This window comes from Melospiza melodia, chromosome 19 (assembly GCF_035770615.1).
Source record: "Melospiza melodia melodia isolate bMelMel2 chromosome 19, bMelMel2.pri, whole genome shotgun sequence".
Lineage (NCBI taxonomy): Eukaryota > Metazoa > Chordata > Aves > Passeriformes > Passerellidae > Melospiza > Melospiza melodia.
In genome coordinates, this window is record NC_086212.1 from 6,839,416 (window position 1) to 6,866,648 (window position 27,233).

Consider the following 27,233-nt stretch of genomic DNA (forward strand, 5'->3'; position numbering starts at 1 on the left):
TATTTACATAATATTGTTGACTTTGTTATTTGTTTTTGTTTTTGTTTTTTTTACACTGGGCAACTCCTTGCAACAGGATACTTGTAGGTAATAAAGGTTTAGATGCATTTTGGAAGTGATCAGCCAAATTAAAGGTAAAAACATCCATCCAGAGCTAAGTACCCTATACCTAGGTAGAGAAGTCCCTGTGCTACAGCCTGAAAAGTCATGAAGCCTGCCCCTTTTTTCTTGATCAATTCCCCAGCTTAAGGCAGCACATGCCACACATTTCTGCTGCACTCGGCTATGGGGCACTCCAGCTGGTCCCACAAAGTGCTGGCTGCACAGGAACAGTGCAGTAATGTCTCAACACCCCTGGGGAGCAGCCAGGATGAGTGAGGAGAGCATTCCCTGGCTTCTGTTGCTTATCTGCCAGGCTCCTTTCCCCGTGGTGACCACGGCTGTGCTGATGCAGAGGCAGGGACAGCGCTTTCCTGGCCTGCAGCCACTGATGGTGGCAAGAGGCCTGTGGCCAGCTTTGTGGCCAGCTTTGCACCAAGTGGGCTGTACAGTGGCCTCATGGTGGTGGTGTTTCCTCCATCCTGTGGAGCAGCACGGGGGGAGCAGCTGCTGCTGTTCTCTGCTCAGCCCACCTGCGTGGGAAGTGCCCACTGTGCTCATGGCTGGTGGCTCCAGGTCACGAGCACCCCAGCCCTGCTCAGGCCAGCTGTGTCTGTGCCCTGCAGAGCCTGAGTTGCTCCCCATGGTGCCCTGCAGCCCTTCCCTGCCAAGGCCTGTGCTGTCTGTCCCTGCCCTGGGCACAGGAGCCAGCCCTGGGCTGTGCAACAGGAGGTTTCATTTGTTCATGCCTGGCACAGTGAGCACAGTGGCTCCGCACTGCTGTCCCTCCTGCAGTCCCCTCTGAGCCCTCATTCCCCAATGACACACACACCCACTGCTTGGTTAGATCAGTGTTATTTCTCTCTGTGCCATCGTTAAGTGCTTGTCTGGACAGACCCTTTGTCAGTAGGGCAGGGGGAAGGGGATCCCAAGGGATGGCTTTCTGCAGGTGGTGGGGCTGTGGGATGCTGAGCGTGTTGGGAGGTGGGGGGTTGAAGCAGGGAGTGTTAGCAGCAAAGCCTGAAGAGTTAATTTTGGGAGCTTACAGTACCCCTTTCCTTCTCCTTTAGCTGCCAGGAGAACACATGGAGGGAGAGGAGGGGAAAACCCTCTCTCCCCTGTGGCAGGGCAGCAGTCCAGGATGGGGTTCACCGAGCACCAGCAGCTTTTCCTTCTGGGCTGGCCAGTCCGTAGGGAGGAGGCTGGGAGCAGGGCAGAGCTGCCTGCTAGCTCCTCAGCACCTGCTCTTTGGGACTGTCCTCCTGCAGGTCCTCCTCATCCGACTGCACCACGGGGGTCTCGGCCCCCTCCTCGCTGGTGTCCAGGCTGTTCAGGTCCGTGGAGGCGGAGGAGGTGGAGGAAATGCGAGATTTGCTCTCGGCTGCGTTGGGCACTTGCAGGGTGATCTCCTCTGGGCACTGGCTGGCATCTGCCCCTGGAGAGGAGAGCAGTATGAGAATGCAAAAGGCTCTTGGAGGTTTATTGCTGCCTAAGCTTCATGGACGGCCCCTCCAATCTCACTCCTCAGTGGGCTGTGCATTCCTGACCATTCCCCACGTGGCTGCTGCAGCCATTCCCCACCTCACACCCCCGGCTTGGCTCAGGGCACTTGCTGCACATTCCTTCCCCGTTTTTGGCAGTGGAGCCTCTTCCATCTTGCCTGAAGCACGGCTCAGAGCCACGCTGTGTGAGGCTGTTGGCTGCAGCAGTTGAGAGGAGACCTGTGGTTTGACCTCACTACAGTGTGTGAGTGGGGAGGAATGTGCTGGCAGCCCTTGCTTTCCCTGCAGACCCCAGCCCAGCTCCCTGGGGTGGGGCTGGGAGGTGGGCAGGTTCTGCAGCCTCCCTGCTCAGCACAAAGGTTTCTGCAGCATGGAGGGGACCCTGGGAGTTGTGACAAGGCACTGGCTGCTCCAGAGAGTCATCAGGACAAGGGAATTTGACTCATAGACTCTGGAAGGTGCCTAGGCTCTTCTGTCTTCTGCAGCACAAGGAATTTCCAGGGGTCTGGATGTCTGGGCTGTGGAGGTGGATACTGATGTGGAACAGCCCAGTATGAGGTCCCTCCAACTACACAGGCCCAGCACCAATGTCTGCCTTTGGGTGGGTGTGGATCTGCCCCAGGGCTGAGGAATGAGTCAGTGTGGGCACTGGGGGCAGGAAGGGCTTCCAGCCTGGCCCACAAAGGGCTTGGAACTGCACATACCTGGCAGAGACCCAGCAATGCTGCTCTCCTCTGTCCCACAGCCCAGAAACACATCCACAGTGTCCTGGTCTGACAGGTCCAGCACATCCATCTGCTCCAGCATGTCCACGTTCACCTCCATGGAGGAAATGCTGCCTAAGGGGGCTGCAGAGACAGAGATCAGTGAAAAGGTGAGTGATAGTACCAGGCAAAGGGCACCATCAGCTCTGGGCAGGCAGGACCCTGAGGTGGGAGACCAGCTAAGGAACTGAACTCTGCTTGCTGGTAAGAGATGCCAGGAAAATCATGTTTCCTTAAAAGATCCCTCTGGAAGCCCGTGCTGTGTCACTGCAGTCCTTGTCCCTGCTCCAAAATGCAGCCTGCCCAGAGGCAGACTCTACAGGGCACAGCCTGGTACCCACGTGCCTTCAGTGGAGGGGTGTGAGTGACCCACAGCACACCCACACACGGCCACTGTGGCCCCACCTTGGTTCAGGACATGGGTGTCCTGTTTAGGCTGGGGATGTCCCAGCAATCTCCAAGCCCTGTGTCACTGTCCCCTGTGTCACTGTCCCCTGTGTCACACCCCAGCCCCCTGCTGGTGCCCACAGCACGTACGTCTCCGGTGCTCAATCTGCAGGTGGGACATGGGGAAGAAGAAATCCACATCGTGCTGGAAAACCTCCTCAAAGAACTTCTGTCTGTCCCGCAGCTTCAGCTGCTGCTGCTGCATCTGCTCTGCGTCCAGGTTCCGCTGGGCCTGCTCCATCTCAGCTGGGGAGAGAAGGTGAGGAGAGCTGGAGCAGGCAGGGCTGTCTGAGCCCTCCTGCGTGTCTCAGCTCACACTGCATGGCTGGTGGTTCCCTTCTGCTCTGCTTTACCAGCACACATTGATTTAGTCACCGTGGATGGATGTGACACACCAGAGCAGCAGCATCAGCAGCACTTGTTGTGCTGGAGCCTCGGATCCCTCCCTGAGGTGCAGGGGAGCTCATGTGCTGTGCTCACAGCTGCCGAAGGGAATTCTCAAGGGGGAAGGGGAGCTGGGCTGAGATCAGCCGCGGTTTGCACACTTTCAAGTTTCAGTTTCCCTGCTACCAAACAGAGGGCTGTCTGTGAATGCTAACCAGCAGGGGAACTCCCAGGGTCAAGAGCTGGCCTTAGTGCTCCAGGCTTTCTGGGCCGAAGGATGTATAAGGAATGCAAGGATCTGGCAGCCGTGTCACCCCTGCCCGTGCACAGCCCTGCCTGTCACACCCCCGCCAGCACCGGCACTGTAAATGCAGCCGCGCCCACGCTCCAGGCTCACATCCCGCTCACAGCCAGCTTGGCTTCTGCCTGCACAAACATTTTCATTCCTGTAATTCCTCCAGCAGTTCACTGCCGGTGCTTGTGTCCCCAGCTCACGGGAGGGAGCGATGGGAGCCCTTGGGCTGTTTTGAAGGAGATTGTTGCTGCATTCCCTGTCTTGGTAACTTCCTTTTGGGCTGGGTACCCAAAATAACAAGGACCCAAGTGGCACAGAGAGGCTGTGGCTGGTGGCCCCAGCTGTTCCCAGGCTGGTGTTTGACCTCAGCCATTCCACATTTCCTTTCTGCTGCACTTGGCCCAACCGGCACAAGGAAAATGTGATTATTGGAGCAGGCAGTGTAATAACCAAGGAAACCAAACAAACATCCTGTGCTCTGCCTGAGCACAACCCAAACCCTCTGCTCCTCCAGGCTGGGGAGGAGGGAACAGAGGGAGCAGCATCCCCACCCTGTCTGGCAGGAACAGGGGCAAGGACAGCAGGGAGCTGGGTAACAGCAGCATGGAGCAGCACAGGAGCCGTGCAGGAGAGAGGTGCTGAGCCTGGTGAGATGCCATGGAGATCAATGTCACATCTTCCTGAGAGCTCCTCCAGGGCTTCTCTGCATCCTGTTTCTGGGGCATCCTTCAGTGAAACCCATCATCTGCGGGTGCTGCCCCGCGGGCTGGGCTGTGCTGGCAGCACCACGTGGGGATTCACCGTGACTCAGGGCGACTCACCACGCACTCTGGAAGAGGCTCTGGTCCTCTTCTGGCTGCTCAGCCTCTTCCTGCAATGCCTGGGGCAGCAGTCCAGGCTCCCTGAAGGGCTCTTTGCCTTGGTATGTCTGACCAAAGCACTGGTGCCAAGGCTGAGTGCAGGGCCCAGGATGGTGGTGCCAGGGAACCTTCCCTGCTGGGAAAGCCACCTCACCAGGTGGCTGCAGCCTGGTGCTGCTGGGGTACAGCAAACACCTCCAGCCTCCCTGTGCTATCTGCAGAACAGAATGAAGCCAGGGACAAGGAGGGAGTGATCAAGGCTCTGATTATGGAGCTGTCTCCCTTCAGCAGCTGGCTGTCCCAGGCAGAGCTGTGCTCCCCAGCCCAGCTGTGCTGAATCCATGGCACACTGCCCCAGTTCACCACACCGAGGGGAGCCCATCTCCAGCTGTGCAGAGGCTGGGCTCAGGGCAGAGGCTGTGCTGGCTCCAGGACCCAGGGTGACAGACCAGCTCTCCATGGGACATCTTCCAAAGAGACCTCAGTGTGGAGCTAAGGACCAGTGTCCAAATCCTTCTGCAGTGCAAACACAGAATAAAGCAGAGAGCTCTTGTGTGCTGTCCTGAGTGCCATGAGAGCTCCGGGCTGTAAATGCTCTCCCTGCACGTGACCGATACTCGCACTAAGTGTGCTCGGGAGAGTGATGACGGCGGCTGGTGGCAGCATTCCTGTGGGCGCCGGGGCTTCTCTTGAGGGAGAAATTAGCAGGACCTGTTTATGAACTTGTTTTCGAGCTCTGCTCGGGGAGTTGGGCACGAGCACTGAGCTCCCATTATGTAAGGAGCGCCGGCAGCGGGAGGCAGCAGCTGGGGCTGCGCTCGGCCCTGCCTGACCCGTGACGGCGGTGGGAGCCGGGGATGGAGCCGGGGATGGAGCGGGGATGGAGCCGGGGATGGAGCCAGGGATGGAGCCAGGGATGGAGCCGGGCATGGAGCCGGGCATGGAGCCGGGGATGGAGCGGGGATGGAGCCAGGGATGGAGCCGGGGATGGAGCGGGGATGGAGCCGGGGATGGAGCGGGGATGGAGCCGGGCATGGAGCCGGGCATGGAGCCGGGGATGGAGCGGGGATGGAGCCAGGGATGGAGCCGGGGATGGAGCCGGGGATGGAGCCGGGGATGGAGCGGGGATGGAGCCGGGGATGGAGCCGGGGATGGAGCCGGGGATGGAGCCGGGGATGGAGCCGGGGATGGAGCCGGGGATGGAGCGGGGATGGAGCCGGGCATGGAGCCGGGGATGGAGCTGGGATGGAGCCGGGCATGGAGCCGGGGATGGAGTCTGCCCCCCTCGCACGGCGCCTCCGAGCGCAGGGGAGCGCACAGCCCCGCCAGGGCGGCCGCCCCTCGCAGCCCCGGCCGGGAATAAAGGAGCGCGGCGCTCCCTGCCGCGGCCCTGCCCATGTGACGGCCGGTCACACTCGGGGGCTGTCAGCCGCCGGGATTGTCTCATCCCGCTGGCATGTTCCCACCGCGGGACACGTTAGCGCGCACAATGCGGCCCCTGTGCACCGTGGGGGATCTGTCGGTACCTGCTGGTGGCCCGGCTTTTATTACCATTGTCATGGTTATTGCTGGAGCCCGCTCAGGCGAGGGGCTGGGGGCTGATCAGCATTCCGAGCCAGGCTCTGCCCCGCTGGCCGAGCCTCCCAGCGCGGCTGCGGCGGCTCCGAGCGCCCCGCTGCCCTCAGATCCTTCCGGCTCTCACGGCTCATTCAGCGCTGCTCGGACAGCAACCGGGGCCAAACACTGCTGCGGAGTTTGGGCAGCATTCCCCGCGGGGATTTCCTCTCACCTGCTGCTAGGCAGACGGCCGCAGGGTGGGCTATGGGCCAGGGGGATGGCCCCGGTGGTCCCTCTGCCCTGCTAGGGCACACCAAAGAGCCACCACCCCTCGCCTTGTGTGGGCTTGTGGCCACGCTGTGGTGGGGAAAGGCGTGGGAGGGCTGGGAGGCAAAGCTCTGTCAGCTCTCCCATCCACACCTCTGCCAAAGCAGAGGAGCAACTTCTGGATGCACTTTGGATAGGGCAGAGGCCAGACGGGGCTGGAGAAAGCTGGGAGCGCCAGCTCAAGGTGTACTCTGACCCAGCTGCCTTTCTGCTGGGAGGGAATGCACTTTTCATCCCTCATGGCCATCGGGATCCTGGCACACCCGCTCTGTGCCGGTAAATGGGAGGGGTGTGTTTGGGTTGGGAGAAGGATTGTTAGTGAAGGCACAAGGCCAAGAGAGGATGGGAATGGCCTTTTCTTGAGGCCACGGCTCTGCAGTATCTTGCAGTGGTTTCGAGGGATTTAAAGAAGGTCCTGGAAAATAATATGGGCTGTGGAGAGGAGCAGCAGGTGCCGGCGAAGTGAGAAGAGTTTAAGTGGGAGGTTACTCCAAGCATGGACAGTTCTCCGGTGAATGAAAGGGCTGGAGTAAGAGCCTTCCTGGAGCCCAAACCTCCGATTCTGCTCCTTCAGAGAAGTTCAGGATGCCCCAGCTTGCCTAAATGCACCTTCCACACCCCCAGGTTTGCAAGGAGATGGGTGGGGGGCCGTGTAGCTCCTCAGCTGCCTCAGCATCTTCTGGGAGGCTGTGCAGAGATGGCAAACCTTTCCTGCCCCCCTGCCCCAGCACAAGCCCTGCAGAACAAGGATAACTGCCAAGGGCTTTCAGCTCCTTCAGCCTTGGGAGAAGCGGCTGGGGAGGAGAGCTGGGAATGCCCAGAGAATCACGCAGGGTCAGGCCACGCAGAGATGGGATGCTCAGGCTCCAGCTGCCTGAGTGTTAATGCCCTGCACAGCTCTCCAGCGGCACGTCTGACCGCGTGTTGCAGCACAGCAAAAAATAACCGTGGTCCTGATGAGAGGAAATGCACCGGGCGAGTGCGAGGGAGGCAGTGGTTTTGGCAGGGCTGCTCGCTGGGAAAAGCAGGGAGGGGAGGGAATGGAGAAATGGAGAGAGAGGACACGGCACCTCGTAACCCCTGTGTGTGCCGTGGTTTCATCGCCTGCACTCCTCCGAGCGATCTCCAAATCCCCTGCGTCTCAGCACTAAAAATATCCTTCCCTGCCGCCCGGAGCTCTTCGCCGGCAGAGGCTGTGTCATAAGACCCTGCTATTTGCGGGGCCCTGCTTCCTTTCACGCGAGGAGAAGCATGAGAACAGAGCAGCGCGGCGCCCGGGGCACGGCAGGCACAACCCGGGCACGGTGCCTGGCAGGCTGCTCCTCCACGAGCCCGGCTCCCCCGGCTGCCGCTCGCCACGGAGTTTGCCGTGCCCAGCATCCTCAGCCCTGCGGGCACGGGGGGATCCGCTCCTTGCGGCAGCCACGGCGCTCCGAGAGCGGCGATCCCACTCCAGAACAAGCCCGCGACCCAACAGGTTCCCGAGCTCTGCCGCTTCCCAGGCAGGTGTCCCTCCAATCCCCCCGGTCCCCGAGCATCCCCGTCCCGGCACGGAGCTCCCGGCAGCCCCTAAAGCAGCGGGGCCGGCAGCAGGTTGGTGCAGGAGGGGCTCGGGAGGCTCCGGGGGCAGGTGGGGCACAGGGCTTGGCCAGGGGCATCAGGTGTGCGCTGCGGGGAGGATGGAGGGGATGCGGCACTCCAGCCCTGCCCGCCCGCCCGGTGCCCCTCTCCCATCCCGCCGAGCCCACCCCGCGGCCGGCACTTACCGGGCAGCCGCCGGCTGCGGCTCTGCGCCCCGGGCCCCGACATGCGGCTGCTGCCAGCGGAGCGGAGCGGGGCGGAGCGGGCCGGGCCGGGCAGGGGGACGGGGATCGGTGCGGGCCCCCCCGGCCGCCGCCGCTCTCCCAGGGCGCGCTGCGGGGCGGCGCTCGGCGCGGCACGGGGCGGAACCGGCGCGCCCATTGCCCATCGCCGCCGCACCGCGGCCGCGCCTCCCGCCCGCCCGCCGGGTCCCGCTCCGCCGCTGCCGGGGATGGGCTCTGCCGTGCACACGGACGGTCAGAAGGTCCCCGGTGCCCACGGACAGCAGGGTCCCCGTGCGCAGTACCCGGGTCTCTGCTTTGCGGGACACGCGGGGTGTCCCCATGCAGGGTCCCTGGTCCTGCAGAGGGTCCCTCCCCACCGCAGCCGCCCCAAGCAGAGATCAGAGCTGGGCTGCAGGTGCCTGCCCCGGCAGGAGCTGTGCCCCGCTGGCGGGAGGTGGGCAGGGGGAGAGGGGGGAGGCAGGAGCTGTGCCTGGGCAGGGAGAACAGTTACCATTCATGCTCGCTTTTTCTTTGCTTATCTTCTCAAAATGCCCAGCTCACGCATTCCCGCGCAGAGAGGACAGCATCATGTGTTGATGGGCCCTCCCCATGTCACTCCTGGCCTTGTGAGACCCTTATCCCCGGCAGACCCCACTCGGGGCTGCTTTCTCCCACGTTCGGCCCTGCACATCAGGGCTGCTCCTTGGCAGGGCCGAGGGCTTGGCCGCCGCCTCCTTCCTGTGTCTCAGCAGGGTGAGTCAGTGCCTCGCCGTGCCCAGCGCCAGCTCTGCCCGGAGCCCGGTCAGTGCCAAGCTGGAGCGGGGGACATCCACTGTGCCCTTTGCTGGGGCTGGAAGGGAGTTTCCAGTGTCTGTGGCGCGTCCCGCCTGTCCCGTTCTCAGTGTGTTCCTCTCGCTGTCTGCATAACAAAAGATAACTATTGTTTGTGTCCCAGCTCTGTTTTGGCTACTGTTGCTTTGCTGTCCCCCCTATTTCTCCTGGGACCTCCTGCTGCCGAAAACCGGCTTTGTGCTGTGTACCCGGAGCCTGCACCCCGGGGCTGGCTTCAGCTTTCACGGTGGTTTTGAATTTTGTCCACGTAAATGTTTATCCCTGTCTTTAACACTCCCAATCCTTCCTGCCTGGCATGTTGTGGGGTGCCAGCACTGCGGTTTGGGGGGCACAAATGGGGGCTTATGGTCTCTGAGCAGCGGCATGACCAGATCTCTGCCGGGCACCTGCCTTGTTCACAGCTCCGTGTGGCCCCGGGCAGCATCACCCTGCGGGCACCGTCCCTGCTGCCCCCTGGCCGGCCCTGCCAGCGGAGGGGCGAGGAGGCAGCGCCGGGATTAGCTCAGGTCTCTGCTATGTGACACGTCTGTGTCTTTTGGCAGCAGGCACCGCTGCGAGGCGTGGAGCTGTTTGTGCACTCCCGAGTTTCCGGAGCACCCCGAGGTCCCCAGAGCTCGCTGCATCCCCGATTCCCGCTGCGGGACGGCACACGTGGGTGCTGCCCGTGCAGAGTGACACGTCCCCAGATCCCTGGCTGTCGTGGCCCCTCCATCCTCCCTTGCCGGGAGGGCGTTGGAGAAGCACTGATATCATCGGCACCGAGCCTGACTCATCCTGGCTCTTCAGCACAAGCCGTGCCGCTCAGCGGGGCACACATTTTATTCCCATTAAACCATTGCAGGCAAGCCAGCTCTACATAATGATTTTTTTTTTTTTTACTCGTAGCAAAGCGTGCCTGCCCCGGGCCAAAAGGTGAGAGGGGACAGAAGTGACGCGGGAGTCAGCGGAGAGTCTCCACTTCTGGTACGGAGCCCTAGGAACGATTCTTGCCAGAAACCTGCAGGGTCTGTCTCGGCTGCCGCAGCATCCCTGCCTGCCTGGTGCCTCCAGAGCGGGCTCTCAGCGCTGCCCTGTGCCAACAGCCCCTTCCCCAAATGCCCCGCTCACCATCCCCGGTGGCAATGTCACCTCTCCTCCCCAGCTGCTGCCAAAAGACCCCAGGGAGGGCAGCATCAAAGTGCCCCTGTCATTGTGAGAAAAATGTAAGGTGACTTGTTCCTCCTGCCCTTCCTGCTCAGGTTTTTCCCGTTTATTAGAGGTTTGAGGGGTGAGTCAGGAGCTGCGGGGTGAGGATGGAGCTGGGGAGGAATCGGCAGCTAAGGAAAGGCAAACCAGTTCCAGGCACAGGTGAATCACTTGCTGGTGTAAATACATCTTATTCTCTGGAAGGCATGCGTGGATGGGGTTGGGAGGGAGCTGCAGCTTCACTCCATCAGAAAATTGTGGAGTCAAGAAAAAAAAACAAGGCAAGGCAAGGCTGCTTTTCCAGTAAATGAGGCGATACACTGCAAGGGAGCAGCCTGCAGCCGGCAAAGCTCCAGCAACCCGTGGTCCTGCGGCTCCCTTAAAAGGGGCGATTTTAGCCTGGGACAGCGGGGAGACAGAAAAGCCATAAACACCCTCAAAGGAATGTGGCTGCCGAGAAACGAGAATCTCCGCCGGCGAGGCGAGGTGGGGGGAGCCTGGATGGGGTTTGCACCAGCCTGGAGCCAGCCTGTTCCTTGGCCATGCCCTGTCCCGAGGCAGCACCCCGTGTCACAGCGCTGACAGTGCCTGTGTGGTGCTGGGACAGGCTCCTGCCAAGCCCCGGCCTGTCGTGTCCCCACGTCCTCGGGCTCCGTGCCATACAGACATTCCTGCCTGCCAGCTGCTGGCACGGGGGCAGGTAGAGCTGGGAGGTGCTGTGGGGACAGCAGGACACCAGCCTGGGTCACAGGAGGAGCAGGCAGGGCTGGCAGAGGGTGCCTGTCCCAGAGGAATTCCCTCTTCATCATATCCCACTTCTTTTCAGGCAGCTGAGCTGCTCTGCACAGACTTTGCTCTCAGTGCCGTGGAGCAGCCCTGTGTGTGTCCCATTGTGCAGGGTTTTGGGAAGAGCCCTCGGGGCTGGCTTGTCCCTGCAGGTGGCTGTGGGCATGTGGGGACACCTCTGGGCCAGGCTCTCCCCTGCGTGTCCCAGGCTGGTGGCAAATGGGATGTGCCTGACTGGAATGACCATGCTGCTTGATTTTCTCACAGGACTGGCGAAGATGCAGCACGTGGCACTCGTCTGTAAATAAATGTTGTAGTTTGTTGGTTTTGTTGATCTTTCATAAAGAAATAGCATTTGGTTTTCTCACCTCAGCCCTTTTTGCTTAGATTTGGGTACGTGCAGTGGTTGCAGAGTTGTGGTTTCCAATTGCTCTGGGGCTGGGGATGTCTGACTGTGGTGGCACAGCTGCCCCGGGGGTGAGGGTACCCGGGCACAGAGGGGTCCCACTTATGGGGGTCCTGGTACCAGCCATGTCCATGGGTTGGTGCAGAGCAGTGTCCCCAAGAGCAAAGCTGTCACCAGCAAAGAGAGGGGTCTGACAGCACCAGCCTCCACAGCAATGCCACCAAAGCAGGCAGGAAACTTTCTGCTCCCCTTCCTGCTGGAGCCAAAGGGATTCCTGGAGCAAGAGCTGGGATCAAGCTACAGACATGCAAAATCCCAATTGATGCCACAAAGACCACGCAGCCTCAGGAATTGCTGAGCCAGGGTCTGGGCAGAAGGTTTTGGAGCTGTGGGTGCTGATGTTTAGTCCTTTGACCCTTCAAAAGCTCTGGGTTTTGCTTCCCACCCTTCACTGTGCTCTGCTGTGCTGTTCAAGAGACCCAAGCCAAGTGAAGAGTTCCTTGCCCTGCCCGGAATCCTGCTGCTGGCAGCGGGCACTGTCCCATGTCCCCGATTCGGGCACACCCGGAGTGGGCAGCAGAGGCTGCGGTGGGCAGGGGGTGGGGGCCTTTGGGGCGAGGATGCTGGTACGGGGTGCCGTGTTCCCGGAGGCGGATGCAGGGTGGACAGCGCTGGGTGCTGGCAGGGTCCCGGCCCGATGCGATGCGGGGAGGTGCGGGGCTCGGGATCCGGGGGCTGCGGGTGAGGGGCCGGGGGTGCCCCTGGACGCTCGACAGCCTCGGCCCAGCCCTCTCCTTAATTAGCCGCGGCCGGAGCCGCTCATTAGCGGCGGCTGGGGACGGGTGCCCTCCCCGCGGAGGCGGGAGGGAGGGGAGCGCTGCCGGCCCCGGCGGTGCGGGCACCGGAGCTGGCACCGGAGCTGGCACCGGAGCTGGCACCGGAGCTGGCACCGGCAGCGGAGCGGGGCTGGAGCCCGAGCCCGGCGGAGGATGGGGCAGCGGCAGCGGCGGGGCCCGGCCGTGCTGCTCCTCGCCCTGGGTGAGGGATGCGGGGGTCGGGGCGGGGGACCGGGAGGAGGGGGATGCGATCAGGGTTCCCTTCTTCCCTCCCTCTCTCTCCCTTGGTCCGGGCGGGTCCGCGCGGCTCCCCCCATCGCTGTCCCCGGCCGGGGGTGCCGGTCCCGGGATGGCAGCCCGGGCTGACCGGGCTCGGGTGGCCCCGTGTCCGCCGGGCTCTGGGCACACCCCGACAACGGCGGGCACAGCCGGGGGGCGGCGGGTTCGGGGCTGTCCCGCGGGGAAGGGGCGCTCGCCCAGCCGGGACACCCCGGGGCGGGGGTTCTGGGCTCTGTCCCCAGGGTCCCGGTGCTTACCTGGCCCCGGGGCTGGCAGGGCACCTGGCCGGGCTGCTGGCAGCGGGACCCGCCTGCGCCGACGCTTACCGCGGCCTCTCGGACTGCGTGCTCAAGCTGGGGGACAGCATGGCCACGTACGAGGAGGAGGAGGGCATCGAGCTGCAGGGGCTGCACAGGGTCTGCAGGTGAGTACGGGGCATGGCCAGCCTGCCTTCTGGTACTGTCCCTGTCTGAAAGTTCCTGCCCTCCCGAATCCTGTCGTGCCGGCGCACACACGTGTGCTCTCACCTCACTCCGGGTTCACATTGACCCAGCGAGCTTCTTTATCCATCCATCCATCCATCCATCCATCCATCCATCCATCCATCCATCCATCCATCCATCCATCCATCCATCTCCTACCCGTGTCCCATTGGAGTTTGTATCCCTGGTCCTTGGCAGCAGCTCCAGCCCCAGCGCTGATCCCTCACCCTCTGCATGCCTGCAGCCAGGAGGAGCGGGGCTGGAGGGACCCGACACGTTCTGCACCCCAGAAAAGTCTCCCCTGCACCCCAGGTTTCTCTCAGTGCTCTGCCCCGGTGCCCAGCGCTGCCAGGGACAGCCCAAAAGAAGTTTTCTCCCTCCCTGTCTGGACCCTTCACCCTTCAGGCGTGGATTTGTCCCAGCCCTGGTTTGCCCGGGTTTGTAGCAGCGCCCTGAGATAGTGATGTTGGCAGGATGTCAACTGCAACAGAACTGAAGAAGAGCTGGGCAATGAGGGGTGGTGTTGGGCAGATTTGGAGTAAGGTCTGCTTAAAAAGCAGATTAGGAGAGCAGCAAGGTGGATGGAAAATGTTTGCAGAGATAAATGGAGGCAGCTTTGCATCTCCAGAGCGAGCTGTGGGGAGTGAACAGGAGTTACAAGGAAACGCAGATAGCAATGAAGGGAAAACCCAGGTGCCTGGGGGCGGTGGAAACCTGGCAGAGCGAGGTGGAGGGCTGGGTGCCCTGGGGTCACGCTTTCTGAGCTGCTGGAAACCACCCTGCAGGCTGGGACCTGCTCGGTCCTCCCCCTTCTCCAGGAGAAACCCGGATCGGGTGGAACAGCCTCTCTGGGGCCTGCCAAGGGTGGGCTGAAATGAGAACTGCTCTGGTTTGGACAGAATTGATGCTTTTTGGGTTGTTTGGGTTTTTTTAAAAGGAGGCTTCTTGGTATTAGAAAACACCCAAGCAGTCAGTGTAGTCCATGCTGCTGCTGGCTGCTGGAGGAGAGATTCCTTTGCTGAAGCTCATGTGAAACGTGTGATCTGGATTTTTCCTGCAGCCCAGAGGCACAGACCATCCCCAAAGAGGTCCTGGGATCTTCCCTGGCAGGAAGCTGATGATGTCCCAGCTTCCTGCCAGGAAATATTTCTGAATTATTTGCCTTTGACACCCAGCCTTATCCATTTCTGGAGCTGGTCCCCTCTCCAGGAGGGTGGCTGAGGGATGCACAGGGAGCCAGGAGCTGCTCTGGGGGGCTGTGGTGTCTCAACTCGGTGTGCAGCCTGCCTGCCCGAGCAGATGGGGGCTGTGGAGGGTGAAAGGCTGGGAATTGCCATCCCAGCTGAGAGCAGATCCAGGCTGGAGCTGTGTTCTCCTTCACCTTCCCGAGCTTGTCTTGCCTGAAGACATGGGGCAGGTTTAACTCTTACCTGTCTGAGCTGCCTGCTGCTGCTGCAGGTTGGGAGTGAGCACTGGAGGTTGCCAGGGCTGGCACCAGCTTTTCTCATTATCTGGGGACGTTTATTCTGCCACAGTGACTCGGTTTAATGAACTCCCTCACAGCTGGCGTTCTGACGTAAGCCCCGGCTCTGAGCAGGCAGAGTGCTCAGGTTTGCCTGCCTGCACAAAGTGTCATCCCCAGTACAGGGCACAGCACAGCACCGTGCTGTCCTTTACAGGTGCACAGTGTCCCCTCTCAGGGGACTTTACAGAGGTGCACAGTGTCCCCTCGCAGCCAGCTGGACTGCATCCCCCTCCTGACAGGTGACATGTGTGCCTGGTGTGTTGGCAGAGCAATTGCTGCTGTCCTGCAGACTCCTGTTTACAGCTTGCAGGGAGCTGGGCATGGCGCCAGCCCCAGCCCATGTGGGACAGGACAGCAGAGCAGCCCCTGCTTTATTCCTGCAGGAATACGGGTTGTCTTTGCCTGTTTTCTCTTTTCCTTCTAGTAGTCTCCAAAAGCCTCTTTGCACTGAACAGCTTCTACTTGTGAAAGTAACACCCAGGAGATAAATGGAGATGATTCTAATGAGAACACAGTGACTAACTCCTGCTGCCCCTGCCCGTACCTCAGGAAAGCTGAGACAGCCTGTGGGAGCTCTTGTCCTTCTCCCTGCTTTGTGCTCCCATCTGCCCTTGACTCTGCTTGGAGAAAGTGATGAATGAGATGTGCTGGGCCTTTGTTTGCAGCCTGTGTGAGATACTCAGGGAAACATTTGTTGATGGAAAATAATGGATTTTATTGACTTCCAGAGAAAAGGGAGGGGGGAATAAAAGGAATAAATAATTTCAGTGTTTTGAGATTTGGAGTTTTAGCCAAGATGCTCTGGGAGATGGAGGGGATGAATAGTCTGGGAAGCTTGCACAAAACACAAGGGCTGCTGCTGCTCAGAGGGCAGGCTCAGGGCAGCAAGGCTCTGCCTGGCATCCAGCACTGTGGCAGTGCAAAGGGACTGACAGTGTGGTGTCTCCTGGCCACAGGTATTGGGATGAATTCCACACCTGTGCCCTGACAGTGCTCTGGGAGTGCCAGAAGGAAGCAGCAGCTGTGTGGGAGATGCTGAGAAGGGAATCCAGAAAAACCAAATTTCAAGGCAGCTTGTTCGACCTGTGCAGCCCCAGCATGGCCCAAAGCTCTGCCTGGACCCACGTTCCCAACATTTCCATCCTCAGCGTCCCCCTCATCGTCACTTGGCTGAACTTATAAACTGCAGCTCTGTGAGTATCCCAACAGAAGTGGTGGCAGGGTGTGGTGTGGCACATTTCAGATGTGTTTTCCAAACCTTGGAGGAATACACTGTGTGGAGCTCAGAAACTCCCAGTTCCATCCTGCACCTGTGAGACATGGAAGAGCTTGGCAGCATCTCCATGGTGTTGAAATTTCTCTGTAATTTGGAGTAACTCCTCTCCCCCTTCTGCCTCAAGGCACAGGCACAGATCTGGCTGTCAGATTTGGGAACTTGTAAATACAGGGCACAGGATTTGGGGAGAAATGATAAATTCTGGAAAAAAAATGAATGCTGGACTCTTTTATGGCAACCGGAAGGAAACCTGTTTACTTTGCTGACTCTTTCCACCAGATCAACTCTCCAGGGTTTTGATTTGGACACTCAAAACAAGATGGGTATTTTTCCCACTGCTCCCTGAGGTGCAGGGGATGGTGTCTGTCCTGTCACAGGCTGAAGGGAGTCCTTACTTTCTTCTTTGAGGACGTGGTAAAACCCCTGCTGAACAACAATCACAGTTGCATGACTTCTCTTGCACACATCTGAATTTCTGAGTAACTTCTGTGTTATGTGTAAATCCCTTTTCTATGGACAGAGGTGAAAAATATTTGGGGGGAGAAGGAGTATCAAGCTAAGAGGACAAAAGGGATTTATAGCAACTCCTCTGCTTTAAAGCTTTCCCCAAGGTACCTGTAAGCAGCTGTGGGTAGAATATGTAATTCCAGAGTATTAAAGTTTGTTGTAGAGCCAACAGCGTGGCAGAAGTTATTTGTCCTTGCTCTTGCTCAACAGCACAGTCTCCTCTTGTCTCCTTTGTGGCTCAGTGTTGTCAGTTTTGCAGCTTCAGTACAAGCATGGAAGTATTTGGAACAGAGAGGTGTTTGCAAGTGATTTCTGAGTATGTTGGAGAAACACAACAATTTTATTGCTTAGCCCAAGGCAGCCTGTGTTTTATGGATGCTGATGGATCTCTGTGCCCTGCCATGGGGTGTGTGCTCAGTGTAGCAGGGAAACCAGAGCCCTGCTAACTCCACAGATCCCACCAGATGCATTCCAGGCATTGGGCAAGCTTCTGGAGCAAAGGATCTTGGTCCTAGCAGTGCTGTTGGGTCATGCTGCTTTCCTCTGGCGTTCACGTGCTCTTCCTCTTACCTTCACCATCCCTCAACACTCTGCTCCTGCAGCAGCAGCAGGAGATAATGAAGAAATTGGAGCAAATTCCAAGAAATAAGCCAGAGCAGCTGGTGTTCAGACAGCACTTCAGTGCACAAGTTGTTACTTATGTATTCAGTACTCAGCATCTGGGGCACAAAGCCTTAGGGTGAGCACTGGAGAAAGGGTAAATCAGAACATTGTAAAACCTGGAGTGAACCACTCAGATGCTTCATTTTTCTCTTTGTACTCCAAGCCAACAGCACTGTTTGCTGTTTCATCCTGTTCCCCTTTCCCTGTTAACTTTAGTGGCTGGGGAAAGCTGAAGCAGGGGAGAGTGATGTACAACCAAGACTGGAGTATTTTGGCTCCAAATCCTGTACCTGCTCTTTGTTTAGAACAACTGTTTAATGCCATGAGGAAAAGAAATAAGCACAGCCCCCTAAAATCCCACAACCCTTGCCTTGTCTTTGAATTTGGCAATTCCTCTCTTAAAATTTTCTACGTTGAAACAGCTTTGGGAAAAGGGAATGTAAAAGAATCAGATTGGCAAGAAATCTTTCTGCAAAACCATGGATGCAAATGGCTGACTGCCACTGCCATAATCTCTGAGAAGAACAGGTCTTGGGACATATCTTCCCTGGAAGCAAATCCCTCAACTATTGCACACAAAAAAACCCCAAAGATTCATTAAGAAACAAAGACCATCTGCCACTGTTCTGGTATGGAGCAGCAGTTTTTTTTTGTAAGCCAAAGATGCTTCTAAATCTGACTGAAAGCATGTGAGAGAAAACTAGGTCTCACAGTATGGGAGTGATGAGTTTCCTCAATCAGTATTTCATTTTTAGCAGAACTTCCTCTATGACTAGGACAATTAAAGTAGAAGTCCTTAGGAAAAAAAAAAAAAGATAATACACAGGTTCATTTCTCCTGGGCAGTCAGCAGCCTTTCAGAAAGATTTCTGATCCTACAGCACACTTCATGCTGGTGCAGTGCAGCTCCTGGGATGTCCTGCAGCCTCAGTGTGAAAGCCCCATTTGTCAAGGATTCTTCTCATGGCCTTGCTGTGAGTTTCTCCAGATACAAAGCTGTCCCCAATTTCCCCCCCAGGGAAGCTGCTGAAGCTGTTAGAGCATATCTCATATACTTAAAAAGAAATGGGTTAAGTGTTCTTTAGTCCAAAGTCTTCACCTTTGTTCCTGCAGGGGAACAAAGGTGGCAGCTCTGATAATACAGACCCACAGCAACCCTGGCAGCAGCTGGAAGAACGTGGCTTTGTCTCCTTGCTCTCAAATTCACTGTAATTAATCCTCAGCTCCTGCTTGCCTCAAGAACAGCCCTGAACACAGCAGTTCACACAAGGCTTTGGTGGGATATTAAGCCTTGAAGCGAACCTGCAAGCTTTCCCTGTCCCTGCAGGACTGGGATGTTCTTTCTCAAGAATAGCACCACGAAGCAGCAGAGGACAACATGACCCTGCAGGAGTTTTAGAACATGACTAACAGCACGGCAGTGCTCGCCACCCCGAGGCAGCACTGCCCTCTGCTCCTCACCCTGATCCCAACACAGCACTCCCTGCTCCTTTCTGAGGGACATACTGGCACCTACTGGAGACCAGTTTGCATCCAGCCTGAGATGGCTGGGACAAAGGAAAGTATCCTTGTTCATGAAAAATAAGCAGATTTTGAGAAGATGGACTGTCTTGCTGCAGGGGCAGCCCTAGGAAGTGACCTTTGGGTGGCCCTCCAGGCTGGCTCCTGCCCAGAGAAACACTTGTGTAAACTCTTCCCTCTGAAAGCTGCTGCTGTTTGAAACCCTGCTTACAGGGGCTCTGGTCAGGAAGGGCTCCTGGTGAAATCTCCCAGTATAAAAAGTGCTGGTTACATTTGTTTAGACAGAAATCTTCCTTTGGAGACCTGCTGTGCATGTAAAGCAGCAGGATGTCATCCTGCCCCCATTTACAGTGTCTGAGTGTGAGAGCAGGGACTGAAATTCAGCTCAGCTGCCCAAGAGCACCTTCAGAGAGTTTATCAGTCTCACATCATCCCACCACTTGTCAACAAACTGAATTAGCAAACAATTTCTGCAAATTAAAACTTACAAATATTAAATACAAAGGGAAGTTACTGCAGCAAGATGCTGCACAGGAGAAAAATCTGTCTCTAGACCTGGCTTTGCCCTCATTTGGAGCTGCACAACATGGCCATCCCTCAGTGGAAACCAAGCAGGATGAGGGGCTGCTTGCTTGGGCTGCTGGATCTGGAGGAATCACCCAGCTCTGGACCCTCAGCAGTAAGGGGATGTCCCTGCCTGGTGAAGTTTATTTGAAGGACCTCTAAATATTCAAGAAATAACAACAGTCTCTTACTTAACATCACCTCTACCAGGCAAGACCTGTTGCTGGACTGCTGAAGCCTGATGGGAAAACCCATCCAAGGAAGAGCATCATGGCTGCAGGACACTTGTGCAGGTTTCCCCAGGGCAGCTCCAGGCTCAGGCTGCACACGTGGAGATCCTGGACAGCTGACACTCCCCCTGAAGTGGGGTTATGCCAGCTGACTTCCCCAGACAGCACTCAGTGATGCCTTCCCTCCAGAGCAGAGGTATGAAATGTTTATTGTAGGAAATTTTATGTGCCCAGACAGTGGGCACCTGACAGCCAAGTGTTCTCTGGCTGCATCCTCCTGTTGCCATGATACAGACACTCTGGTATTTCCTGAAGTGCTCAGCTTCCCGGGAGAGCCGTAACACTCACAGCAACATTATATTTTTATTATTACAAAAGATTTCTTCAGCAAACTGCTGTCTGTCACCTCTGTGTATCAAACATGGAAACAGCAAACAAACCCATCTAACATTACAGGTTATTATTTAGTGTCTCAGCTGGTGATTCAGGTAAGTACAACTGTTTTCTTTCTCCCCATCCATTCACTTCCTTGACTCTTTTCCCAAGCAAAGCCCAAAGAAGTCACAGATTGGAAGCAGCAGCTCCCAGCCCCACTGCTCACCGTGGCAGCTCCAGCAAGCAGAGCTGACCATTGTGTTACCCATCGAGGGCACTCCCACATCGTTACATTCCAAATGCTCCTCACTTTGCTACCTGGCCTTGAACAGTCTCACGAGTGAAGAGCTGAAGGGCACACTCTCCATCCAGTCCATATTAATACTTTGTGTTAACAAAATAAACTTCTGCTCCTCCCCTGCTGCCAGCCGATGCCAGAGGAGACGCTCGCACTCATGCAGTCACCGAGGTCCAAAGGAAAAAAAAAAAAAAACCAAAACCATAAAGTCTGAACAGACCTGCTGTGCTTCTTGAGGGATGATTCTGAGGCATTGGGTGCATTGTGCTGGGAACAATGACAAAACGCAGCACGCGGTTGCCTGCGGCAGTCTATACGTTGGATTTGGGGGCGGAGTTGAGGGGGATCTCCCGCAGCTCTATTCTCATGCACAGGTACTCGCCGATGGCCGCCATCAGCGCCGTGCACACGATGTGCACCAGCCACCACGTCAGCGTCGAGGGGAAACGCGAGTTGTAGATCCAGCAGCCCAGCAGGTGGAAGAAGTGAACGGTGACGGTGAAATCCAGGCACTGCTTCCCTCGGCGGATGAAGTACAGCAAGCCCAGAGCGCTGCAAAGCAAAGGCAAGGGATTAATGAACTCCACCAGACCTGCGGAAAAGGTGCTGCAGCAAGAGCTGTCAGCAGTTCTCACTGCTGATTATGCAGTGGGTTTAAAACTTCTTCAAGTATTTTAAGAGTAGGCTGTTTCTGACCTCTCTCCTGGCTGCTGCAGCAAGACTTGCAGGCTTACAGCTTTTAATTACATGATGGCAGGAAAATTAGATTTTAGTGCAGAAAACAGGCAGGAATTTATAGACTATCTCCTAATACATTAGTGTTTGCTGAAATCCATTAATTCTAACTTTTAGTAAAATCTCCCACAAAAGTAAATCTCAGTCCCAGCTGGGAAACTGAGGCAGAGAAGTGAAATGACTTTTCCAGGTTCCAGAAAGCCAAGAGTCAGCAGTTCCCTACTGCCCTCGGCAGACATGCTTAAGAAGGCACAGGGATTTTGGGAGATGTTTGCAGAGAGGCAGTACAGCACACTGAATTCTTTTACAGCTTAATGGCATGAAAGGACAAGATACAGGAGGTCCAGCTAGCTGCAGACTTACCAGGTGAGTGCATTGAGGATGAAAGCCATCATGGAGAGCCTCCCCGGCGGGGTTGAGAAGCCTAAAATCTACATGGGACTATTAGTAGGAACCCGCGGCACAAATCGCAGCCCGAGTCTCCCGTGGCACAGCCCTGCATGGATCAGGATCTACAGGAGGAGCTGGACATGTCTGTCTGTCTGTCTGGGGGCACCTATGGGAAAGGGAAAGGTCTGGTTCTGTGCTGACGGGAATCCCCTAAACTGGGGCTGGAGGGTGTGCGTCCATAGTGGGGGTGTTTCTAGGGGGTAGGGAGTCTTTATACCGGAGATACCTACAAAGGGTATCTCTATAAGGGGGTATCACCTACAGAACGAGGCGCTCCCTCTCCACAGGGGCACCATCTGCACAGGGTGTCTGTCCCTATATGGGGGTACCCCCCGCCACACACCGAATTGCTGTCTCTACCCCAGGTACCTATTGAGAGGGACGGCTTCACCTCCTCACTGGGGCACGCACACAGGACAGGTCTATGCATTGGGGGGCTGCTATGGGGCATGGGAGCCCTGAGCGCACACCGGGGTGCTCCCAGGGCGGGGAGATGTCCCTAGCACCGGGAATGCCCACACGGCAGCGGGCTCTCCCTCCCCAGAGAGCCCCAGCAATCCCCCCGCTCCACGGCCTGTGCCCACGACGGCGGCTTCCCGGGGCGCGCCCTCACCTCGTCGCTGAACACCTGCTGGAGAGAGGGCCCGGTGCTGCCCAGGGTGCCGAGGAGGGCGAGCCAGAGCCCGAGCGAGCTGTAGTATCCCGCCTGCAGCAGCACCATCTGCGCCACGATCAGCGCGGGGTCCCACACGTAGCTGCGGAACTGCGCCGCCATCGCCCGCCCGCCTCCCGCCCGCGACGGAAGTGCCGGAGGTGCCGCGCCAGAGCGCCCCCTGGCGGGGGGGAGGACCCGCTGCGGCCCCGAGCCCCGCCCGCTGCCCCGAGCCCGCTCGGTCCCGGTCCCGATTCCGATCCTGACCCCGCTCGATCCCGATCCCGACCTCGCTCGATCCCGATCCCGACCTCGCTCTGTCCCGGTCCTGATCCCGCTTCGGATCCCGATCCCGACCCCCCGCTCGGTGTCCCCGAGCCCATTCGGTCCCGATCCTGACCCCAGCCCGCTGCCCCGACCCCGCTTGGTCCCGATCCCGATCCCAATCCTGATCCTAACCCCGCTCGGTGTCCTCGATCCCGCTGGATCCCGATCCTGACCCCGATCCTGACCCCGCTCGATGCCGATCCCGACCCCGCCCGCTGCCTCCGACTCCCAGCTACCACCTCGGACCCGGCTGCCCTCCGTGCCCAGTGTCCCGCTCTCCCATATCTGCCTGCCAAGGGCGTCCCCAGCCCTGTCCCCTGCCCTGGGTCGGTGCCTTCATCACTAAAAGTTGCTAAAAAGACTCAGAGTCCCTCGTGCTCCCCCGTACCCCTCCTGTGATCAGCCCTTGGCTGCGGGGCTCGGTTTGGTGCCCTCGGTGAGCCGCAGTGTTTGCTTGGCTTCAGCTATGAGATTGTCGCTGTGTGAACTGTGAAATTCCCGAGGCTGTGTGGGACAACAGAGGATTTTGGAGATAAGGCTTCCCCAGCCCCTGCACTGGTGTCAGCGTGTTCAGTAACGTGGCCGAGCAGCCCTTGCTAAGGACACAAATACCAACCATACAAGAAATTGCTGTCCCCGGGTATTTCCTTTCATTTCCAGGCCAGTTCCTGTAGGCGCTGAGGCTCTTGGCAGCTGCTGCCCAGCTGTGCTCATTTTAGCTCTAGGCCATACCACGATGTTGTTCTGAGTCCTGGTGTGCCCTGGCAGCACCTTTCCATTACAGGGCTGGGTTGGGAGGTTTCTTCTGGTACGTGCTGATATCTTTATTTGGCCTCATGACATGGCCAGGTGCCAGATACCCTCATGCTCCACTGTACCCCTTCTGTGATCAGCTCCTGGCTGCTGGGGCTTGTTGTGAGCTGTCCTGCTTGCTTGGCTTCAGGTATAAGAATTGTCACTGGCTTAATAGCAAAATCCCCAAGGCTGTGTGGGACAACGGAGCATTTTGGAGATAAAATCTTTGCTGGAAAAAGGAGAGGAGGCACCCCCGGGCTGTTTCAGTCGATGGGGGAGTTGCCACAAGAGCCGTTTTCACCTGGAAAAGAGAGCAGAAGGAATAAAAAGGGGAATCCAGGTTCTGAGGGAGGTGGTAGGCTCACATCGGTTGTGGGTGTGGAATATGCTGGCTATGGGAACACAGATTATGATCTCTGACAGGTTCTCATGACGTTTTTTCCATGCCTCGTATGGGAAGTTCCCTATGCAGCTCTGCTGTATGTTTTCCTTTCCTCATTCTGTGAATTTCTGTGCTGAGCCAGGTTTGACACATTTTGTTCCCTGTTCCCTGACCATTTCCTAGGAAAGATTGTGCAAGGCAGAGGCACACGTGTGGTGGATGTGGGCCACTATTGCCGAGTTCTCACTTTGGCCTTTGGAGAATCTGTTTTTGCAGAAGCTCCAGCCTCAGCCAGTGTAGAAATGAAGAGGGGAAAATCCCAGCGATGTCAGTGCTGTCTGCTGCCAACACGTTGCTGAGCCTAAATTGTGAGGCTCGACACTTCCTCTGTTAATTCTTGGTAGAAATTGGTTTCCTTTCCTGAAATCTGCTGTGTTTGGCTCTCAGAGACATGCAAGCCATCACTTAGATATTAATTCTCACTTACCTATTTCTTTTATAGTCCCTCATAGGACTAACTTTCCTTTGCCAGCAAAAATTTTGTCAGTTTAGACAAAGCTGACTAAAGCTCCAAGCTAGTGTAAGGTAGCACTGTTGCTATCATTGCTGGTTATTTTTCCACAGCCAAATATCTGACTTATCCAAAAGTCCATGGCATCACAGGATACAAGCTGGTGTTTTGGGAGGTGTTGACTTGAATTGCTTTGGAATCTGAGGCTCCTCCCTTCTTGGTTGCTGCCCTTGTGACTGAAGGTATGGAATAGCCTCAGGTGTGATTTGAGGCTCCCTCCTGCCCTGGACAGACAGAGTTCCCATATGGACATGGGGAAGGGCTGTGGCACATTTGTGCTGTGACTCAACTGCAGTTGAGTTTGTGAGCTTGTTTCCTGTCTGACTTTGTGACAGCATCTTTCATGGTCATGTTTGTTTGTTCCTGCTCCTGATTTGGCTCTCTCTCCTCTCCAGGCTGCTCCAGCATAAGGGACTGTGTTCTTCTCCTTGAAAAGAGGGTGTTCTCCCTGTGGGATGCCTTGCCCCCCACACCTGCTCTGTGGAATAAGGAATAAGGTTTAAAGTGGAGCTGGAAAGCAAACAGCATTGGGAATTAAACAGCTTTCTTAATTTCTCTTTTCTTCCTCTTTGTTTAAATAAAAAGTTGGAGACAGCTGTGGAGGAAACGTGTTAAAGAGGAAAAGGATGTTGAAACACAAAGACCATGATTTCTAGGGTGCCACAGTGGGTGCTGCTGGCCTGACTTGTGGTTAGAACATCGTTTTTAAGCAGTGACTGTTCTGTGAGTGCCACCTGCGTGTTGTGGAGAGCAGCAGGTGGAAGGAGCAGCGGCGATACGCCCCGGACGCAGCTGATGACTTGAGGGTGTACCCAGGTCACATGAAACCATTGTGGTCACTTCTTTATCAGGAGTGTAGGAAAAGAATACCCTATTTAGCCACAGATTCTTTACATAAAAAATAGCTGCCTAGGAGGGTACTGTTTTCCTCCCCAGGAATCATTGGCTAAACAGGAAGCTGTTTATTTAGGTGGTCTGTATTTTACCAGCTGGTGTACAAAGGGTGGTGCTGTCTGGATGACCTTTGCTGGAGTTCATTTCCCTCCTGACTGGAAGGTAGCAGTTGTGCTAAGGTCACCTTTGCTAAAGGGACAGCAAGGCTAAGAGCACACATTTCCAGAATAATTCACCATTAAGTGGCTCAAACCATGGGATGAGAGTTTTCAGTCACTCCTCTTCCTCCACCCACATGGTGTGCAGGTGTGTTTTTCCAAAGAATTCAGTGTACTGAATGGACTTTTTAAAATTTGGAATGGAATTAAATAATTTAAAATGGAATTTTTAAAACCCTACTTAAGGTTTCTTCTCGCTTGAGAATCCTGCTCTAAGCTCTTTCTGAAAATTTGCTATAGGAACTGTGCTGAGCTTGGCTGGAGAATCTCTTTTCCTGATTAGTGCAACAGAATTTATGATCAAGTTGTTTAAAGGGCCTTGTGTGTGGTCTTCCCAAGATTATCTAGATTATTTCTTTTTATTTCTATTATTCTATTATTATTTATTTTTATTTATCTCTAGATTATTTCTTGATGTGCCATGTAGAAGTGAGATTCCCTTCACCCTCCAAATGTGTTGTATTTGGACACTCCATTCCACTTCCAGCATGTTTGTGCTGTGTTGGTAATTGACAGGTGTTTATTTCTATTTTCAACATGAGGGTTAGGTAATCCTTCACTAGGTTGGGAACAGTGGTGGCCAGCCTGTGTTATTTCTCTGCCAGCTGTAATTTTTATGTGGAGAATGCAACTGACGCACCTTGAATGTGAGAATTCATTGCCCAGAACAAATGTGTTTCTCGACATGCATTTCATTTTGCTTCTGCTTCTTTCCCTCGTGGTGAAGTTTCAGGAAAGGACATTTTTGCTCTCTGGGCCCATTTGTCCTGTTGCTCTCTCAGAGTGTCACATACACACGGATTTCCTGCATTATTCCAGAGAGGACAATGTCAGCATCTTGAAAGGAAACACTTGAAGGGCAAAATGAAGGCAGGTGTTTTATGGCCATGAGTTTAGAATCATATGATGACTTTTATGACTGCATTTCCTCTTATTCTCTTGAGATACAGTCACAGAACGTTTCTGTGTGTGTGAGGAAGGGAGGTGGATCTACGCAATGCACGTTAAAAATGTCATCAGTAAAGTTACAGGAATTTGTTCTCAAGGCTGAAAAGTACATTAGGCTGTAGTTTAATTTTCTCTTCCATTTCCAGAAGCCCAAGATCAGTTTTCCTGAAGGATTGTGCACACAGATATGAGATGGATGGACAGTGTGTGTGGTCTCCAGGCCAGGCAGACTGACTCCTCTCCATCCCATCAGAGCAGAACTTCCCTGGGAGGGAAAACACTGTCCTGTGCCATGCAAGGGGATTTTTGGGTGGAAGGGGTATATGTTGAGGGTGTGATGACCAGGAGCTTGGCATATTGTGCTGGTTTGGAGAGGAAGTTAACAGGTGAGTGAGCAATATTTGTAGCCACAATACAGAAAGCTGGTTTTGAAAGCATCTTTGTGGTGGCTGCTTTAGCTGGAAGGACGTGTAGAGGGGTCATGGCCACATGCACACAAATACAGGTGGCATTTAGAGGGTTCAGGGGCATGGAGTACTTCTGGCCACTTTGTGCTGCTGAGGCTGCCTCCTGTCTGACAGATGTCATGGTAAGGACCATTCTTTGCACATTTGACCCAGCCTGTGTGCTCTTGTTCCTCACCATCCACTGCTCCCCACCTCTGCTGAGTGTCCAGAGCTGGATATTTATGAGAGCTGGGCTCCCTGGCTGCACCAGCAGTGATTTTTATCAGTTCCTCTGTGTGACGAAGTAAAGGTAATAAGGAAGGGTAGTCACCCAGCCCATAGCACAGACCCCTCCCTGATGGCCTTAGATGCTGAGGTGGAGGAGCAGAGCAGGTCAGCAAACTCCCCCACAGCCTGTTCAGGTTGGCTCTACCATTACCCACATGTGTGCTGCCTTCAGATCTTAACTACTTTTTTTAAGCCCCGAGCAGTGCCCCTTGTCACTTCATACTGTGCCAACAGGTTCTGCAGCCAGCTCAGCACGGATCCCTCCTGCCAGTGGTATTGTGCCTGGGCACAGTGCTAGTAAACACTGAGGACACCAATGGATCTCAGCTCACACCCTCTGCAGCTGTGTATTCCCAAAGGAACAGGCACTTGGAAAAGCTGCTTCATCTTAGCCATCTTTTTGGTTGGAGGTGGGACAGGGGGAAGTCTACAGGTTCTCTCAGGTAGTGCTGGAGAAGGCTGAGAATCCGACCAAGAGGAGCTGGCATACCTGGCAGGTGGGACCATGGCACATATGCTTTGCTATGCATTGCTTCCCTGTTAAGAAGTTTTTTCATTCTCTACAAACCAGAGAAAACCAGCTGGAAACCCAAGTGAAAAATTGATGTGGCTGCAGCACGAGCACGGGGCTGTAGTGTTATGGTGTTTCAGGTGCCCCTCGGGTTAAGGGGTTGAAATAGAGATTGTCAAGCAAGTTTTTATG

The 27,233-nt window shown here is 56.0% G+C and overlaps 3 protein-coding genes and 1 long non-coding RNA gene across 6 annotated transcripts; 2 read left to right on the forward strand and 2 right to left on the reverse strand.

The window, feature by feature from the left end:
- Positions 1-938: 938 nt before the first annotated feature.
- DBNDD2 (dysbindin domain containing 2) lies at positions 939-8,686 on the reverse strand. 2 transcript variants are annotated; one of them, XM_063172219.1, is made up of 4 exons: positions 8,552-8,686; positions 2,903-3,058; positions 2,306-2,449; positions 939-1,534 (listed from the first exon to the last, which is right to left on the reverse strand). In XM_063172219.1, exons 1-4 carry the CDS (start codon positions 8,556-8,558, stop codon positions 1,326-1,328), a joined length of 516 nt encoding a protein of 171 aa, XP_063028289.1. In that variant the 5' UTR covers positions 8,559-8,686; the 3' UTR covers positions 939-1,325. The 2 variants fall into 2 exon arrangements, with proteins under 2 accessions (XP_063028289.1, XP_063028288.1); XM_063172218.1 differs by lacking the exon at positions 8,552-8,686 and adding an exon at positions 8,002-8,099.
- Positions 5,664-11,186, forward strand: LOC134426881 (uncharacterized). Of its 2 annotated transcripts, XR_010030062.1 has the most exons (3): positions 5,664-7,828; positions 8,597-8,793; positions 9,778-11,186. It is a non-coding gene; the product is annotated as an uncharacterized LOC134426881 (long non-coding RNA). The 2 variants fall into 2 exon arrangements; XR_010030063.1 differs by lacking the exon at positions 8,597-8,793.
- A 785-nt stretch (positions 11,187-11,971) lies between these two features.
- Positions 11,972-16,343, forward strand: LOC134427138 (neuritin-like). Its single transcript, XM_063172721.1, has 3 exons — positions 11,972-12,307; positions 12,627-12,808; positions 15,348-16,343. The coding sequence occupies exons 1-3, from the start codon at positions 11,972-11,974 to the stop codon at positions 15,571-15,573; spliced, it is 744 nt and encodes a 247-aa protein (XP_063028791.1). The 3' UTR covers positions 15,574-16,343.
- Positions 16,344-19,456: 3,113 nt separating this feature from the next.
- Positions 19,457-21,799, reverse strand: SYS1 (SYS1 golgi trafficking protein). The gene is made up of 3 exons (XM_063172220.1): positions 21,623-21,799; positions 20,923-20,990; positions 19,457-20,376 (listed from the first exon to the last, which is right to left on the reverse strand). The coding sequence occupies exons 1-3, from the start codon at positions 21,782-21,784 to the stop codon at positions 20,136-20,138; spliced, it is 471 nt and encodes a 156-aa protein (XP_063028290.1). The 5' UTR covers positions 21,785-21,799; the 3' UTR covers positions 19,457-20,135.
- Positions 21,800-27,233: the final 5,434 nt, after the last annotated feature.